Source organism: Paramormyrops kingsleyae, chromosome 1 (assembly GCF_048594095.1).
Source record: "Paramormyrops kingsleyae isolate MSU_618 chromosome 1, PKINGS_0.4, whole genome shotgun sequence".
Lineage (NCBI taxonomy): Eukaryota > Metazoa > Chordata > Actinopteri > Osteoglossiformes > Mormyridae > Paramormyrops > Paramormyrops kingsleyae.
Genome location: NC_132797.1, coordinates 46976018 through 46992390, shown reverse-complemented (window position 1 = coordinate 46992390; position 16373 = coordinate 46976018). Strand labels below are relative to the sequence as shown.

The following is a 16373-nucleotide window of genomic DNA, read 5'->3' as shown; positions in this document are numbered from 1 at the left end:
TTCTAAAAATGCGTGACTGCACTCAAAATGCAAAAACTCTTGTATTTTTTTTGGTTACTTATGGTTATGGTCAGAGCTGGGTAGGGGTTAAGGTTGTCATAGTCAGTATTAGCATTTTTCCCATAGAAATGAATGAGCGGTCCAACAAAGATATAATTACAGGTATGTGTGTGTGTCTCTGATAACGAGAGGAGCAGCAGTGCCTATCTGCTGGGGATTACCAGCTTCCCCTTTGTCTGCCTGTAAACACAGACCATTACATGTGTGACAAGGACAGTCTTCCCCCCTCCCCTCCACAAGCAAAGTCTAAGAAAGTATGTTAAACTTTTATTCAGTGAGAAGACTCCCCACCCACACCTAAAAGACACCCAGGAAAATCAAACCACCACAGTTTCCAGTTTTCATGTTCCATGTCCGAAGTTACTTGAAATAGAATAAGGTAACCATTTCCCCTTTTAACCATGTGTCCCTAGCAAACTCTTAATAAGCACATTTTATTTATATAATTCTATCATAGCCTTCTATATACAGAAAATGAAGAAGTTGTGACTTCTTCATTGAAAATAAGTTCAAGTGTTTCTGGCTAAAATTAATAATTTGAACCCTCAAGTGAAATCTTGCCTGGTGTACACTGGCACCCCCCTGGAGAGGGTGGGCATGTTCACACATGGTGAGGCTGTCTGACCCCGCAGTCTGCTGGAGAAAGAGCCCCATGCAGTTGTTCAGCAGCAGTCATTTTAAAAAGTCAAAAAGAAAAAAAAAAAACAGAGCCAGCTAACCACATGACAGTGCCCCACATGCTGTACCACATGAACAGATGCTTCCTCTGTACTTGTATCCATCTGTGGTTCACTTTGGGTCAAATCATCTAAAGCCACGCCTGTTAGTTTCATCAACATAGCTGCTGGGGGCAGGGTGGGGACCTTGTGTCTGGGTTAGCCCTCCTTTCCTTCCTGTGGCTGGAGCTGCTCCTTCTCTATGTTGTCATCCTTGGGGGGCCTCACACGTTTGAAGAACCCAACCTGAAGGGGGAAAGGGAATGAACTATTAACACCTACACTTCAAGGAAGTGCACTGGGACCTTTGTTCACCAGAGGGTGACACACACACACACACACATACACATACCTTATACATGATAAGAATCATGAGGGCCAACAGCAGCAGGCCAGCCAGGATGGCCAGGGCAATGACCCAAGCAGGTACCGACTGCTTGGACAGAGTCCCGGTCCAGGTCACCAGGGTGTTCACCTGCAGGCCAAAGCGAGGTCACATACTCAGGTGCGATTCAAGATGCCCTTGTCATTTCAGATATGCAAATGTGGGAAAGGGCAGCAGTTTCACCATAGTGGAGTTGGATGTCAGCTCAGAAGGCTTCTTCTTGTAGGGCATCTCTAGAACACTGAAGGAGCCTGTGGACCTCACTGCGTAGGAGTGGTTCTTACTGTCATCCTGGTAATAGTAGGAAAGGGGGCTTTAGCATGAAGCTCTGTGACTGTGGGGGAGGGGGTTGGGGTCACTCACAGTAAGGAAGGTGCTGACAGCCAAGCGTGAGTAGATCATCAGGAGAGCGTGCCGGTCTTGTTCCAGACGGCCTATCTGACATCTGATCCTAAGGCATTGGGCCTTCACACAGTCCTGGGAAAGAAGGCACAGAAAATGTCCCCCTCAGAGATGCTCAAGGGATCTGGGAGCTCTGTGTCACTATCCATACCAGGATCTCAAGCTGGTTCTCCGTCTCTTTTCCTTCCAAGTCACGCCGAGTGCGGCTGTGCTTGGTGTCATCTGACCTGTCACCACTGGCTATCGTCGCATTGCCTTCTTTGACTTTCGAGCTCTGGAGCGGAGGAAGACCCAGTCAGGGAGGAAGGCCCTGTCAGGGGGAGGGTCAATCCCACCCCATTAGAGGCACCTAGCCAATAAGCACTTGCCGTGACATTGAGGGGGTTGATCTGCATTTCTGTGCTGCAATTCATGGGTCCGTCCATGTCGTATTTCATGATGTAGAGCAGTGAGCCATTGTTGAACCTGTAGGGCCACTCGACATCCAGCATGGCCTTGCTGATGTCACTCGGTCCCTTGTTTCGGAGCTGCAGGGAGACAGTGTGGGCTTGAGCTGGGTGGCCAAGCTCTGTGTGAGCTGGAGACCCAGTGATCAGGGGTGTGTTTGACCTCGTAGATGTGCTGAACCAAAGGCCCTATGTCCTCCTCAAAAACTGGGGGTTCGGCGGGCTCCCAGTTGGGGATGGGCAGGATCACTTGATCTGGCCCGGAGTTACTGCGGAAAGCCAGGCATGGAGCATGAACTGAAGGTCAGGAAGGAGAGTTTCAGAAAGCTTTTTATGATACAAGTTAGAACAGGAAGCTCTCAGGCTGAGGGGGAGGGGGTGAGGTCATCCTGTGGCCATAAAAGGAAGTGAAATGTACTGAAAGTAGATGGACACAAAGTCCAAATGAAACAGCCGGCATCATCTGCTCACCCTCGAATTTCCACCTTGGCCATAACTTCGAGCTCCACCACCGTGGACACACTGTTGCTTTTGTTGTTATATGGGTTTGAGCTGCAAGGTGAACAGCAAGAGAGGCTATGAAGCAGGGGGCGGGGGCAGACAGTGGTGGCATGATGGGGGCATGTATGACAAGGACAGTCCTCCCCCCTCCCCTCCACAAGCAATGTCTAAGAAAGTATGCTAAACCTTTATTCACAGTGAGAAGACTCCCCACCCACACCTAAAAGACACCCAGGAAAATCAAACCACCACAGTTTCCATGTTCCATGTCTAAAGTTACTTGAAATAGAACAGAATAAGATAACCATTTCCCTTTTTAACCGTGTGTCCCTAGTAAACTCTTAATAAGCACTTTGCAAGGTGAACGGCAAGAGAGGCTATGAAGCGGGGGCTGGGAGCAGGCAGCGAGGATATGATGGGGGGGGGGGGGGGGGCGCAGAAAGCCAAGCCCCAGTCCAGCTCTTACCTGACGATCTCCATGCGGAACTCAATGGCGGTGTCCTGGTCGGAGACCTGGTGAAGGCTGAAACGCAGGCCCGCCGTCAACTACAGTGGGGGGCAGAGCTGGGCTGGTCAGTGGCTGTCAGGCACCTATGCTGCTCTGCACTCTGAGTGGATATTAGACTTACTGTGGTTCCTCCTTTCATGGGGTTCCCAAGGTCACACACCACAAGCCTGGTCTCCCGCGTGTAGGAACAAGAGATCCTGGAGAGTGTCTGAGGAGGAAACGGCAGCTGCCATCACGTTCATTAGACAGCAGGACCTCTGCAGCAGGTGGACTTAAGGGCCTTGGTAAAGGGCTCAACAGTGATATGATGACTGTCAGCCATGGAGTCTCAACTCAAAAGCTTGGAGTGACAGGTACAGGGTCCCCTAAAGGAAAGTCTGAACGGCACAGGCAGTGCTCCCACCTCTTTGTTGCGTATGACCTCACTGAAGTCTGCTTGCGGGGGCATGTAAACATGGAGCTCTGCCTCGTATGCGCCCTCCCCCACATTGTCCGCTGTCACCTCCAGTGTCAGGGGACCATCATCACCAATATACATCTGCTTCTGTTTGCTAGGCAAAAAACGGCCACAACTGTTAGGGGCCACCTGTCCAGGAAAAGGCTGGCCCCTGATCCAGCCCATGCACCACAGACCTCAGCACTGACAGTCGCAAGTCCGGCTTGCAGATGTTGTCCTCACCACAATCCAGCAGAATGTGAGCCTGAGAGTATGACATAGCCAGGCAGACAAGCAGAATAGGCAAACAGAGCAGACAGGCATAAAGAGAGAGCAAGAGAGAGCAGGCATTGATGTAAGTGCAGGTCTAGCAACAGCTGCTGTGTACTGAACACTGTCAGGATTTGTCAGTAATAATGTGTATGATACAGGATATTCAGCCCATTTCAGGGCCACATGCTATTTTCAGCACCTGTGTGGATACATTGGGGTAGATGAAGGGGTTCAAGATGGGCAGGAGGCCAGCCGAGTCCACAGCCGTCTGTGTATCCAGGCTATACTCCATGAAGATTACAATAGGTGTGATCTTGTCCCGGAACTCTGAATCGTCCTGTGGGAGATGCACAGAGTGCCGTTAACCCCGCGGAAGGCACCTCGCCCCCCCTCCAACCCCTGTGGTGCAGAAGCTCACAATGAGGAAGGCGCTAAGCTCCTCGCATGTGGAATCCTTGCCATTGCTGACACTGATATTCCTTGAGTAGTGAGATATCTTGCTCTGCAGGAACATCACGCGCTTTATAATTCCCTTGGGCTTCAGCCGGTCCAATGTAAGGTTCACCTGGAAGCCTGGGGAGCAATGGCAGCATGTTCATCCTTTCATCTTTGTGATCCTGCCTGTAAGTGGCAGGCTCACGCATTGAGACTTACGCAGTGTGGAAGTGGCTCCTTTGCCCTGGGCCTGTAAGCAGAAGCGCACCTGGAAGCTGAAAGGGAAGCAGAAACAGCAGGTTGTTGGTCACGTTCCATCCTGAGATGGCGGGGGGGGGGGGCACAGACCATCACCATGACACGCTGGATCCACTCCCAGGCAGTGTGCAGCTCTTTTGCTCTGGGTTCAGCATGGAGGGGATGCTGTCCAGCGTGGCAGTCACCCGAACGACAGGTCGTGATCTGCCATCAGATGGGGGAGATGGTTAGGCTGCCCAGTCTCCTAAAGGCTTGGGAATGCAGCCTGTTTGCACAGCAGGACCAGCTGCACTCTTCAAAGTGCCTGTGATCTGTGCTCACTAATAGCACTGAGGTGGAACTCTCCTCTTCAAAGCAGCCCGTAAATGCAGAGCCGTAAAATCAGTATGTTTACCTGTAGAGCACCGCTGTGTCCGCACCAAACACTCCAACCAGCAGGTCTGTGAGGCAGAGCAGAAATTCCACATCACCGACCCAGACTGCGAGGAGTGTCAGTCACCAAAGTCAAGGCAGTTATACAAGGAAGTAGTGCAGTATGGATCCACAAGGGCCCTGAACAGACATCTAACTTAGCAGAGCCTAAGAAACTAGATCAGCACCAGGATGAATGATCATCTTCACTAGGAATGTGCCTTACTGCCACAGTGCTGTGAGAAACCCACCCCTCCTGTGCATATCTGGGTCCCTCCTCTGCGTACCTGGGTACCCGTTCTGGTCGATGTCGGTTGCACCGTGCATGGCGTAGCCGAAGCTGGGCAGCATGCTGCTGGTGGCCCACTTTCCCATGAGTACCTGGGAGGCGCTGGATTGGGGCCCCTCAGCACGACCATTGTGGATGTACACCAGGCCCTGATGCTCCGGCCCGCCATAGGGGGCGGCAATGGCTACGTCTGCAGAGGGGTGGCAGGGTAACACTGCCAGTCAGTGGGGGGGTACTCGCCGGCTTTATCATATGCAGCCTTCCCAGGAATGACTGTACCGTTGAAGCCATCCATGTCCAGGTCACCCAGTGGCATGATGCAACTGCCAAAGCGAGCGTAGATCTCTGTACCCATCATCTTCTGCGAGGGTTGGAAGGTGAAGCTACCCCTCCCCAGGTAGATGTATACTTGGCCCACCTCGCGCAGCTTGCCATCGGAACCACGGTCCATGAAGAGGGGGGCACCCACAAGCAAGTCTATGAAGCTGATACAGGTAAATGGCACGGTATTAAAGCGGACAGGCACATCACCTGACTTCCCATTTATCATCAGGCAAGCTGAAAGAGTCAGCAGCAGAAAACACAGGGTGACATACCCGTCATTATTGACATCAGTCACCGCTACAGAGTGTCCAAAGTATGCTGCCATCTGTGGGTGTCACAAAGAGAGAAATCAATCAGAAGCACCTCCACTGTGATGTCTCTCTGTACTATCTCGAAGCTGAACAGAAGTAGCCAGGTTATCCCTAATCACTTTGCGAAGAATAAGAACTCAAAATGCAAGAACTTTCATCAGATGGACCCACAAGGAAACCGCGCCCACAAGCTGGCAACCAATCACATACTTCTCATTTGTGTCCTTTCACATCCATTAGTGGTCTGCAGATATTCAGAGTAAGGCAGGAGAACCTTTAGCACAAGTCCCTTGTGGGAAGCCCAATAGAGGCAGCTGGGAATTACCCATAAAGCCTCACCTGCACCCCAGTGAAGTTGACCATGGACACCATGTTCATTCCATTGAGGACGTTGACCTATTGAAACACAAAGACATTTCTATTCTCACAAGCTTCCTGAAGGGGGCACACTAAGAGCTGCAGTGGGTGGGCGGTGCGGCTCTTACATAGCCAAGGGCATTGCCACCTCGGGGAACTCCGGTGATGTAGTCTGTACACAGAGGACATAAGAACTAGTTTCAAACTCCTTAATTCTGACCATGTTTATGTCCTGAAAGTCATATGGTTTCTGACAACCCAAACGACTTTGTGAAAACTCCATGACAAATTAAAGCTCACCGTCTTCCCCGTCATTGTTGCAATCACCAACTGCCAGAGAGTAACCTAAGAAATGCGATGAGACATAGTATTAATGCAGCAGAAGCTGGCAAAACTGAAGCTTCCTAACAGCAGCTTCCCTCGTGGCCCTGATGGAGAGCCCCTCACCCAGATAGCTGTCATCATACTCAGCTATCGCGGACCTGGTGGACATCTGATTCAGGTACTTGGTGAACAGTTCATCACTAGTGTGGCTCATAATTTCAGAAATCTCATCAGATATCAGCTGTCCTGAAAACAAGACATAACCCAGTTAGTTCAGAGCACAATGATTGTACTGAATCCTCCATTTCATGACTATACAAAGACTATGTTAAAATAGCTACAGATTCTGACACACATTCATTTTCTTCATATGGAGAAGTAAGAAGACACCCACAGTCAAAAGAAGTAAAGAGCTGAGAGTATTACCAGCCAGCCATAGGGGGGCAGCCCTAACCAGCACGCATAATACAGTGGTACCTCGCTATACGTCTGCTTTGGAATAAGTCCAACTTGGTATATGCCCTGTTTGGACATGAAAAAATTTTGCTTGGTATACGACCTTTGTTTGGAATACGACTTGCATGCCAGAACTTGTATAGGTCAAAATGAGTCACGACACAACGGTCTACCCTTGTTTACCTCTCTCAAGACAAAGCCACGACTGCCCACGAGCATCAGTACGCCAGTTGCTACCATTCACTGAACATTTATTTCAACTAATTGCTTTTTTATTTATGTATTTTAGTATTAAGCAGTGTTTAAATTATTTTATACAACCCCATCAATGTATAATATGCCAATAACAATAGGTTTTTTTCATGGGAACAGATTAATCATTTTCCCTTTAATTCTTATGGGAAAAATTTGTTTGTATATGTCCTGTTTGGTATAAGTCCAAGGATCAGGAACGGATTAAGGACACCGAGGATTAAGTGATACCAAGGTACCACTGTATTTAGATCTAATGCAGCATACAGCAAAGGAGCATCTCTCATGCTCTAGGATGGGGGAGGCGTCAGTCTGTCCATATCCTGCTACTCCTTGAAGGGATGCTAAAGCTCAACACAGTGGGAAAGTGCTGCCTGAGAGTTAAGGCTACTTCCAGTGGTGACTGAGTTCCCCGCTCCCCTGTAACTGCTGCGAACATGGATGTCATGGAGGTCACCTTGCCAATAGAAGCTGCCAGGTCCTCCAACAACAACACGCTTATTCTGTTAAAAGAGAGAAGGATTAAAATACTCAGCATATGGCCACAACAGAGCACTCAGTACTCATTAAGATACTCTCTCAGCAAATGGGCACACCAGAACACTCGGTACTCATTAAGATAGTCAGTCAGCACATGTGGTCACCAGACACCTCATTCAGACACATTAAGCTTCACATATACTTGATGTAAGGGAAAACAGGTAGCTTACCTTCACAATATCAGCACTAAATCCGGCTTGACAGAAACCCTGCCCATTTGGAGCACCAAAGGCTGAAAGAGAAACAAAAAGTGCTCCTATATCCATGCTAATGTGACTGATGGAAAGGCCTCATACACCCCTCACACCACACAGTTACAGCAGCTCACCAAGGTACCATTTTATACCTGTCCTGCATGGGGAGTACTCCACCACTTTCCCATTCTTGTTCAGGAAACAAGTTCCCACTGGCTCTCTCTCCTTACCCCCAGAGGTACCCCATTGGTAGAGGGGGGCACAGGCCTGGGGAGGGAAGCAGACTCTTAAGCCTGACCAGTTCAGCTGGAAGGTAGGAGAGAACCACGGGCTGCACAACGCGGGGTGTGACAGCTCACCAGGATGGTGTCCCCCTGTGCCCGCACAGATGCTCCAAACCACTGGCTGGACTTGAACTCCATCTGCACGCTGCCTATGATCCTATTACCTGAGTGGGAGGGATATGGCAGCCGAATGAACCGATGCGCATGTATGAGCAGAGAACAGTGGGGGGAGGGGGGGCCCAGGTCATAACGATACAGCAACATGTCAAATGTCCTGCCAGCTCGCATTATGTGACTCCATAAACCAGGGGTGGATAATCTTATTTACAAAGGGCCAGGGGTATATGTGGGTTTTTGTGATAACCTTTAGGCCAGCTGTACAAACCCTGGTGTAAGTACTCTAATTAGTCATCTATTTAGGGAGTTGCAGTGAAAACCTGTTTACCCAATGGATCTTTCTGGATAAGACTGCCCACCCCTGACATAGACTAACAGTTGAAACTATTCATAGGATGCCCCCTGTCCCCTGTGCTGCTTCATAACAACAGGATCATCACAGGCAGTACTCTAATTGGGAACTGTTACAAATATGAAATTACTGGAGCTTCTTTCAGCACGCGCAGATGTCAGCCATGTTCAGGGACATGCCCAGACCCCACATAGGGCGAGACGGTTTGCGGTTTGAAAGAGGATGAACCCAGGGCAGGCGAGGTGCTCTAGGTCAGGCGCTCCAGAACGAGGCATTCTAGTTCAGTGTAAGCATGCTGGAGTGACACAATCCGCAAATGGACATGGGCATGAGGTAACCATTCCCAGGAAACACACAGCTCAATAGCTGTGGTAACTGGCTCAGACAATAGCCAGCCTGTCAGATCCTGCTGCCAGCTTGGGGGGGCAGGGAGGGGGATTCCTGAGATGCACGTCTCAGCTTGAGTGTGGCACCCCCAGCTCATGCTCACATACAACAACTCACTTCCTCATACTTAGTCACAGACAGCCCCAACCCCCCATATAACAACTGTGGTCATATGAAAAATAACCACAGTAAGTCAGTCTCTGGGGAGCTGGAGTTCCGAAGGGAGAGTGGCTGGCTGGGATGGAGATGTACATTGGGTTCTGCTCACAGCGCACATGCTGGCTGCATGGCGTCTGTGTGTCCGAGCAGGGCCGGGAACATTCCGTGTTGGTGGGGTGGGGCAGTTGCAAGTTAATGCTCAGAGATAAAGCAGAGCATGAGCAGTCATGTTGGGCTGGGCCCAGGAATCAGCATATCAGAGAAGCACCATTGCAAGTTGAAGGTGACCCCATGATGAAGAGCTCTGCCATAGGCACGGCACAGAGAATGCCCATCTGGTCACCTTCTAAGGGACCTGGAGAACTAGGGGTGTAGTAAGATGCATCAATGCATCATGATGAATTGATTATTAAGGTGAAGATTCAATGCATTGATCTGTAAAGTCAGAATAATTTTTGGGTTAAATATAGATACTTCATTGGTCCAATGTGTGAATCTTCACCAATTTTGCCAGCCAATACTTTAACCTTACCAATATTCAAAGCAGCACCAGAGCTAAAAACAAAACTACCAAGATAATGGAAATGACTGCCCTGCACAATCAGATATTTTGCATAGTGGAGGACTAGCGATTTTATGGGCTCATTCACCACTTAGAAAAGGTGACACCACAGGCTCCCTTTCAAGATACAAGTATGATTTATGTTATTTGTGTTTCTCTTAAAAAGGTTACCTTTACAAGTTTTTTTTCTTCATTTATACTAAACTACAAACCAGTTGTTAAATATCTGACCAAAAACATCTCATTTTAGGTCAGGACTGCTTGACACCCAAACTACAGATATACACAACAATGAAACAGAAAGTTTCTTTAAAAATAGCGTGATGTGCGGGGCAGCGGGACCCACCGCGGGTGTCGAAGGGGACCTGAGCACAGGTGGAGCCGCTCTGCCACGGACAACTGTACACAGACCCCCTCTCCACCACCTCGGCGGCGCCTGACGTGTTGGCTTTGGGGGCACCGACCAGCACCCGTAACCTGCGTAAACACAGTTTTCAGACAGGCAGAACCCAGTGACATTTATGATTTTAAAAACTTTTATTCTGCTGACATTTTAGAAGCGCGTCTTCTTACGTCTTTCGCACTGCACTGTGTCTGTGCGAATACAGCTGAAATTACGCTAAAGTTTTACCTGAAAAGGATGGTGCTCATTTAAAAAAATGCTCGTTTATTAAGTGAGAGACAGAAGGAAAATGAGATGACCAGCAGCAAAATGTATGACTACCGATAAACGTGCACGACAGGCATAACAACGCTGAACAAAACCAGCCAACTCACTGCCCGGTCTCCGGGGTGAAGAAATCCACTGCAAATCCAAAGTAACTCCCTTGTGGCCCAGAATAAACCGAAGGACTCTCAGCATCCAGGTTGAAGTTGACGGCACGATGCAGGCAGCACAACCCGAGCAGCAGTGCCAGCGGAGCGACTCTGCTCTTCTCCATAATGCCGCGGTGCTGAAGAATCACTGGGACTCAAGCTGGACGGTGAAGATGCGACAGCCAACAGTCCTGCTAATGCACAATACCCGCTCTTTAAAGGCCGTCTACGATGAGTAATTCCGGCAGCCAGACAATGAGATAAGCCGCAGACAGCAGCCGTGTCGGTGCGCAGCGCCCACCCGTCCACCGCCGGCTTTGCGATCGCTCTGCCCTCATTTGGTCACGAGTCGTCCCCACAGCGGGGCGGTGGGTGGGACAGTGCCTGTTTGCCAGTCAGCCATACCTAGTACAGGAAGTGCCGGGGACGCCCCCAGAAGTTTAAAAGCAGCATATATTTCCGTGATTTTATCAATGGACGGGGTGGTCGGACTGCACCTGGTGCAGCGATTATACATGTTGACATGAGATAGCTCGCTAGGTAAAAACCGACAAATTGTGGAAACTACCTATGCCATTTAACGAAATTAAACCAGGTTTACTGTACATGTTAAAGTGACAAAAAAATGTGCAATATCTCTAGAAAAGAAAAAGATAAAGATCCGTTTAATTAACACAATCGAGTTTATCCGAATAATAAATATAGGCCTATTGCATGGTATCTGAAGTACGCAGTAAATGTCCCGCTGTGCTTCGAGGCGGGAGCAGACCATCCAGGAGTGAGTCATTCAGGGGAGATCAGGGAAGCACCTGGAAAATACTCGGTTAAGTCACACTGTTACTAAATGTTACTTGTTTGTTCTCAGACTGAAAGCTATACTGTTGAGTAATGCAGGCCTGGCTCCCTGTTTACATGCAACTTAAACTAGTTTTTTTCCTGTCTTTCTGGACCATAAACAAAATGCACCTTTTATCTTCACACACAGTAATATGTTTTAGTCTTATGTCAAGAACGATCAATCAGGCTCACAGGTCTGAGGACAAGTAAAAAAGACATGAGGTTTATGTTCAGCTTTGGGTGGATCCCCTTCTGCAAAGACAGGCAAGGTGTTCATAGGAATGTACAGAGACATTGCACTGGTAGAGATCCACTCCAGGAGGGACAGCAGGGTGGAGGACTTAGGCACTTGTTACCAAATAGGCAGCAGCTCCAAGCTAATTAAAAAAAAAACCCTGTATTCTAATTGGGGTAGAAGAGAAACTATTAGAGCTGGTTTTATCTGCTGTCAAAATGACACAGCTTTACAGGAGGGGACAGCACCTCCACCTGCACCAATGAAGCTCTGCGATGCAATGCTGCTCTGCCTGACAGGCTTATCAGAAGGCTCTGTCAAATCAAACAAAATGGGCCTCATTTGTTTTCTTTCAGAGGCACAACTGTTCCTTTGTGGCAGCTGACAATCTGTTGGGGGGTGGGATGGGAGGGCACACCATGTGACCTAAGGATGAATGTGTTTAAGGATGCATGCAGCCCATGGAACCATAATAAATGTTTAATATCAGGTCCTGGATTCCTGGCCAGTCAGAGCAGCATTCCAGGGTGGGAGCAGCTGCTGGACTAGAAGCACATTCCAACTATGTCAGCACCTCACATTTTTTAATATGACCAGGAATCATATATCATTTAAATCCCAGTAGCAGCATCCTGATGTCATGTGCAGCCACTCACAGCTCTGCCCAGCCAGCCGGACAGGCGGTGGTGTGCCCCCAAGCATAGCTACCCATATATCCTGCTTCTGCTGGCCAGTTTTTGGGGTGTATGGGATAAATTGAGGAGCAGAAACTGTCTCCTTACTCCCTGTGTAGTCCCACGATGAAATATCATCATGAAGGCACTTTCTCTCAGACTGACAAAACACTGCAGGACTGAAGCTGCTGGAGCCTAGTATTTCACAGGCAGAACCCAAACATGCGGTGTTCCTGTTTAGCAGCTATGAAAAAGGAGAGAACTAGATGCCCTACTGCTAATTTCCCTCCTATTCCCTACTCCTCTAATCAGAACCAGCATCGTGCAAAATTGAGAATTGTCAGGAAGAAGAATTTAATTCATTTCAGTTAAAAGAAATTCAATGCAACATCAGCAACCATACTATCTACAGTTCAGCCTAGGAAGTTCATGTGAAACTAAGCAGGTTTGGACCTGGCCAGTACTCTGATGGGAGATCAACTAAGAAAGCTGGGTTGCTGCTGGAAGAGGTGTTGGTGTGACCAACAGGGGAGCCCATCCTGTGGTCTGTGTGGATCCCAATGCCTCAGTGCATTGATGGGGACACTGTGCTGTAAAAATAGTGCCATCTTTTGGCTGAGACATAAAACCAAGTTCTTGACCCTTTGAGTTTATAATGGATCCGTGGGCATCTTTTGAAAGAGTAAGAGTAGTACCCTGATGCCCTGGCTAAAATTGCCCTCTATGACCCTTTCAAATCTGGCCTCCTAATCATCTTCTCATAATCATGCCAAAAGTATTGGGACACCCCTCCAAATAATTGAATTCAGGTGTTCCAATTACTTCAGTAGCCACAGGTGTATAAAATCAAGCACCCTGGCATGCAGGCTGCTTCTACAAACGTTTGTGAAAGAATGGGTCACTCTCAGGAGCTCAGTGAATTCAAGCGTGGTACTGTGATAGGATGCCACCTTTGCAATAAGTCCATTAGTGAAATTTCCTCTCTATTAAATATTCCACGGTCAACTGTTAGTGGTATTATAACAAAGTGGAAGAATTGGGAACAACAGCAACTCAGCCACAAAGTGGTAGGCCATGTAAAATCAAAGAGCGGGGACAACGCATGCTGAGGCGCTCAGTGTGCAGAAGTCATCAACTGTTTGCAGAGTCAGTTGCTACAGACTTCCAAACTTTGTGTGGCCTTCAGATTAGCTCAAGAATAGTGCATAGAGAACTACAGTTGACTATGGTAAAAAATTCACATAAAACATACTCATAAACCTTATGGATAGCCTTCCCAGAAGAGTTGAAGCTGTTATAGCTGCAAAGGGTAGGCTAATTCCATATTAAATCCTATGTATTAAGAATGGGATGTCATTAAAGTTTATGTGTGTGTAAAGGCTGGTGTCCCAATACGTTTGGCAATATAGTGTATTTAATTGGTGAATTCTCTCCTGTCCCGTCTCCACCTTAGCTACTGTATGGTGAGCGCACTGGCACCGACTGCTTGGATTGGATCATCCAAGTCGGTGCTACATAGTGGTAGTCTCATTGGTTCTGTAATATGCTTTGGCTGTCTTGAAAAGTGCTATATAAATGTAACACTCATTCATTCCATCACACAACACAAGAATATCATTTAATCTTGCAAAACACTAATAATCATATAACAGATTTGCTTTCTAGTTGGTAGATGTATATACTTATTTGAGTGGGTAAAATGTACTTTATATTTATATAAAATTCCAATACTTTGGACCCCTCAGTCACTGCTTGCAGTTTCTAGTTATATTTTACACTTGTTTAAATTGCTATAGATAAAAACATACAACAGGTAATGTGACACATACCGCACGAACATTCATCCTGTCCACTCCCACAGTGGAGAGGAACTGTTATCAAACACCCACCATCTTGTCTGAAACTAACTTTTCACATCCAAGCCAACAGCCTGAAGCATCTTCCATGGTGCCGTGCCATAAAGGGTCATCATTATAACCAGTGTTTGTGTGAGACCTGGCCCACTTAGCATGAAGCTCTGCAAAGAAACATTTATCATAGACACAGAATTACAGGGTTCACAGAACCTCAGATAAGCAGAATGGTTTGCATCATTCTCACCACCAGTGAGCGACATGTACAGTCAATTCTTTAAACAGCTGTCACAGACTAACCCCAGGGATCCCCGAGTGACATCAGGGAGACCATGCCCCCCGGAAGACCCCGACCGGGCTTACCTTCCTGAAACATGGAGTCTGCCTGGGTTACATGCTTCTGCATTGGTTTTTATGGTCTTCCCAGTTCTTGTGCAGCCTTGCCTCTCAGCTAATTCCAGTTTAGTTTGTCTGATCTTGCACCCCAGTGCGACATCTTCATGGTTTGTTCTCAGTTAGAGCGTTTTTTTCTGTCTGTCTTCCTGGATTTCTTGACTCCGCTTCCAGTATCTCTTTGTTTTTCTCTTCAAAATACACCTCCAGGGATATCCTGACTGGTCTGATGCTTTTGAGTACGGTGTCCGTTCTGGCCATGTTTGCACTGTTAGAAATTACCAGCATTTCACAATAATTAACAGTATTATTTTACAGTAACTTGTTGTAATTAAGTTTCCCTGTAATATCCCAATGAATACCTGTAAAAACTACAGTATCCTTGGATTTTACAGCATTTAACTCTTATTTTACAGTAAAATCTTGCAATCTAAAACCTGCTGTTATATCACAACAAGGTCGGTAATATCACAGCAACACAATGAAAATTAAGGATTTCACAGCATTAAACAGTACAATTACAGTGAAATATTGTATTGAAATATGCCCTGGGAAGTCACATGACATAACCGAACTGTTTTAAACTGAAGGCGCCGTCGTGTCCCTCTTCTCTTCCGGGCTGAATGGAGAAGGTAAGCAGCATGCATGTTTGCAGCACTTACACCCATGCTATTTTAATATGATAATTTACTTTCAAATGAACATTTATCGCATGACACAGTTCACATTTTGTTAGCAAGTGCCCGGAATTGTTTTAAAGTTCTCTCACAGCATTTGCTAATAGTAGTTAGTAATGACGACAGTTTCGCTAATAATTTTTCATGTCACTATCACCGTTTAGACAAATCTGGTGTTTGTAAAGTTTATAAAAACCAATGATGGGACAAACATTACTATTTATGTGTGCACATTTCTGTAATTAGTCAAGGTTATCATAGATTAGCAGGGATAACCGTTAGCGGTTTAACTTTAATAACTTAGTGATTCAAACGGTCCATAAAAAAAAATTCCAGCGGATATCCTAGTTACAACATGACTGAGCTAGTGTTTATTGTCGCGACGTGTACTTTTCAATGTGTTATATGGTTAGGCCATGTAGCCCATGTTTGATTTGAAGCTGAACTGGAGGATGCTGGTCAGTTAGCCGCCGGATGTGTTCTCGTTCCTGACTCAGTACTACCTGTTGTATTCATGTTTGTTCGCGGGGTCTAGTCTGCTCTAGAGTGAGAGCCTGCGGCGGTGCACGTAAGTGTTTTGCTGCATATGTAGTGCCCTCAGTTCGATGTAAGTGATTTGAGAAGAAAGATAACAGGGATGTGGTGTTTGTTCAAGAGTTTGGGTTGTATCATTGGACATTCTCTGGTTGTATTTAGTTATTCATTACACCAGCCGCGCGCTGTGGAATCAGTCTGTATTCACGAGAATCTCAGCAGGGACGTAGTAGATTAACTGAGTTCTTTGTTGAGGTAAGCCGTGAATGTTTGTTGTCATCTACTGAGAGTATTTTGTATTTTTCTACAGGTGAGCTGGTGTTAAAAATGAATAATATCCGGTGAGTATGCATGCTCTATCCGGTGAGTATGCATGCTCTGTTTGTCTGCATGTATGGCCTGGGACGGGGGAGCACGTCGGTGTTGGGGTGGTGCGGGTGTGGTGGGGTGCGAGTGTTTGGTGAATGTGGGTATCTGGGTATGAATGGCTCGTCGGCAATGCCGGCGCAGATGAGGCCCCAGACACCTCCTTGGGTTGGGGAGGGGGGGCGCTGCGGCGGGGGGCGGGGGTGTCCCCCTGGGTGTTGGCGCCGCGCGTCCGGGCGTGCCTTGCCT

The 16373-nt window shown here is 47.5% G+C and overlaps 1 protein-coding gene across 2 annotated transcripts; it reads right to left on the bottom strand.

Annotated features, from left to right (window-relative positions):
• Positions 1-314: 314 nt before the first annotated feature.
• On the bottom strand, positions 315-10905 carry LOC111843340 (integrin alpha-V-like). 2 transcript variants are annotated; one of them, XM_023810837.2, is made up of 30 exons: positions 10517-10905; positions 10086-10216; positions 8238-8326; positions 8031-8145; positions 7855-7916; positions 7602-7647; positions 6560-6682; positions 6413-6457; positions 6241-6284; positions 6095-6151; positions 5717-5769; positions 5400-5605; positions 5119-5310; positions 4815-4860; positions 4517-4624; positions 4382-4437; positions 4146-4300; positions 3927-4064; positions 3652-3719; positions 3422-3569; positions 3140-3226; positions 2977-3056; positions 2481-2561; positions 2173-2278; positions 1932-2090; positions 1715-1837; positions 1525-1638; positions 1345-1452; positions 1129-1251; positions 315-1022 (listed from the first exon to the last, which is right to left on the bottom strand). In XM_023810837.2, the coding sequence occupies exons 1-30, from the start codon at positions 10678-10680 to the stop codon at positions 936-938; spliced, it is 3114 nt and encodes a 1037-aa protein (XP_023666605.1). In that variant the 5' UTR covers positions 10681-10905; the 3' UTR covers positions 315-935. The 2 variants fall into 2 exon arrangements, with proteins under 2 accessions (XP_023666605.1, XP_023666607.1); XM_023810839.2 differs by lacking the exon at positions 4517-4624.
• Positions 10906-16373: the final 5468 nt, after the last annotated feature.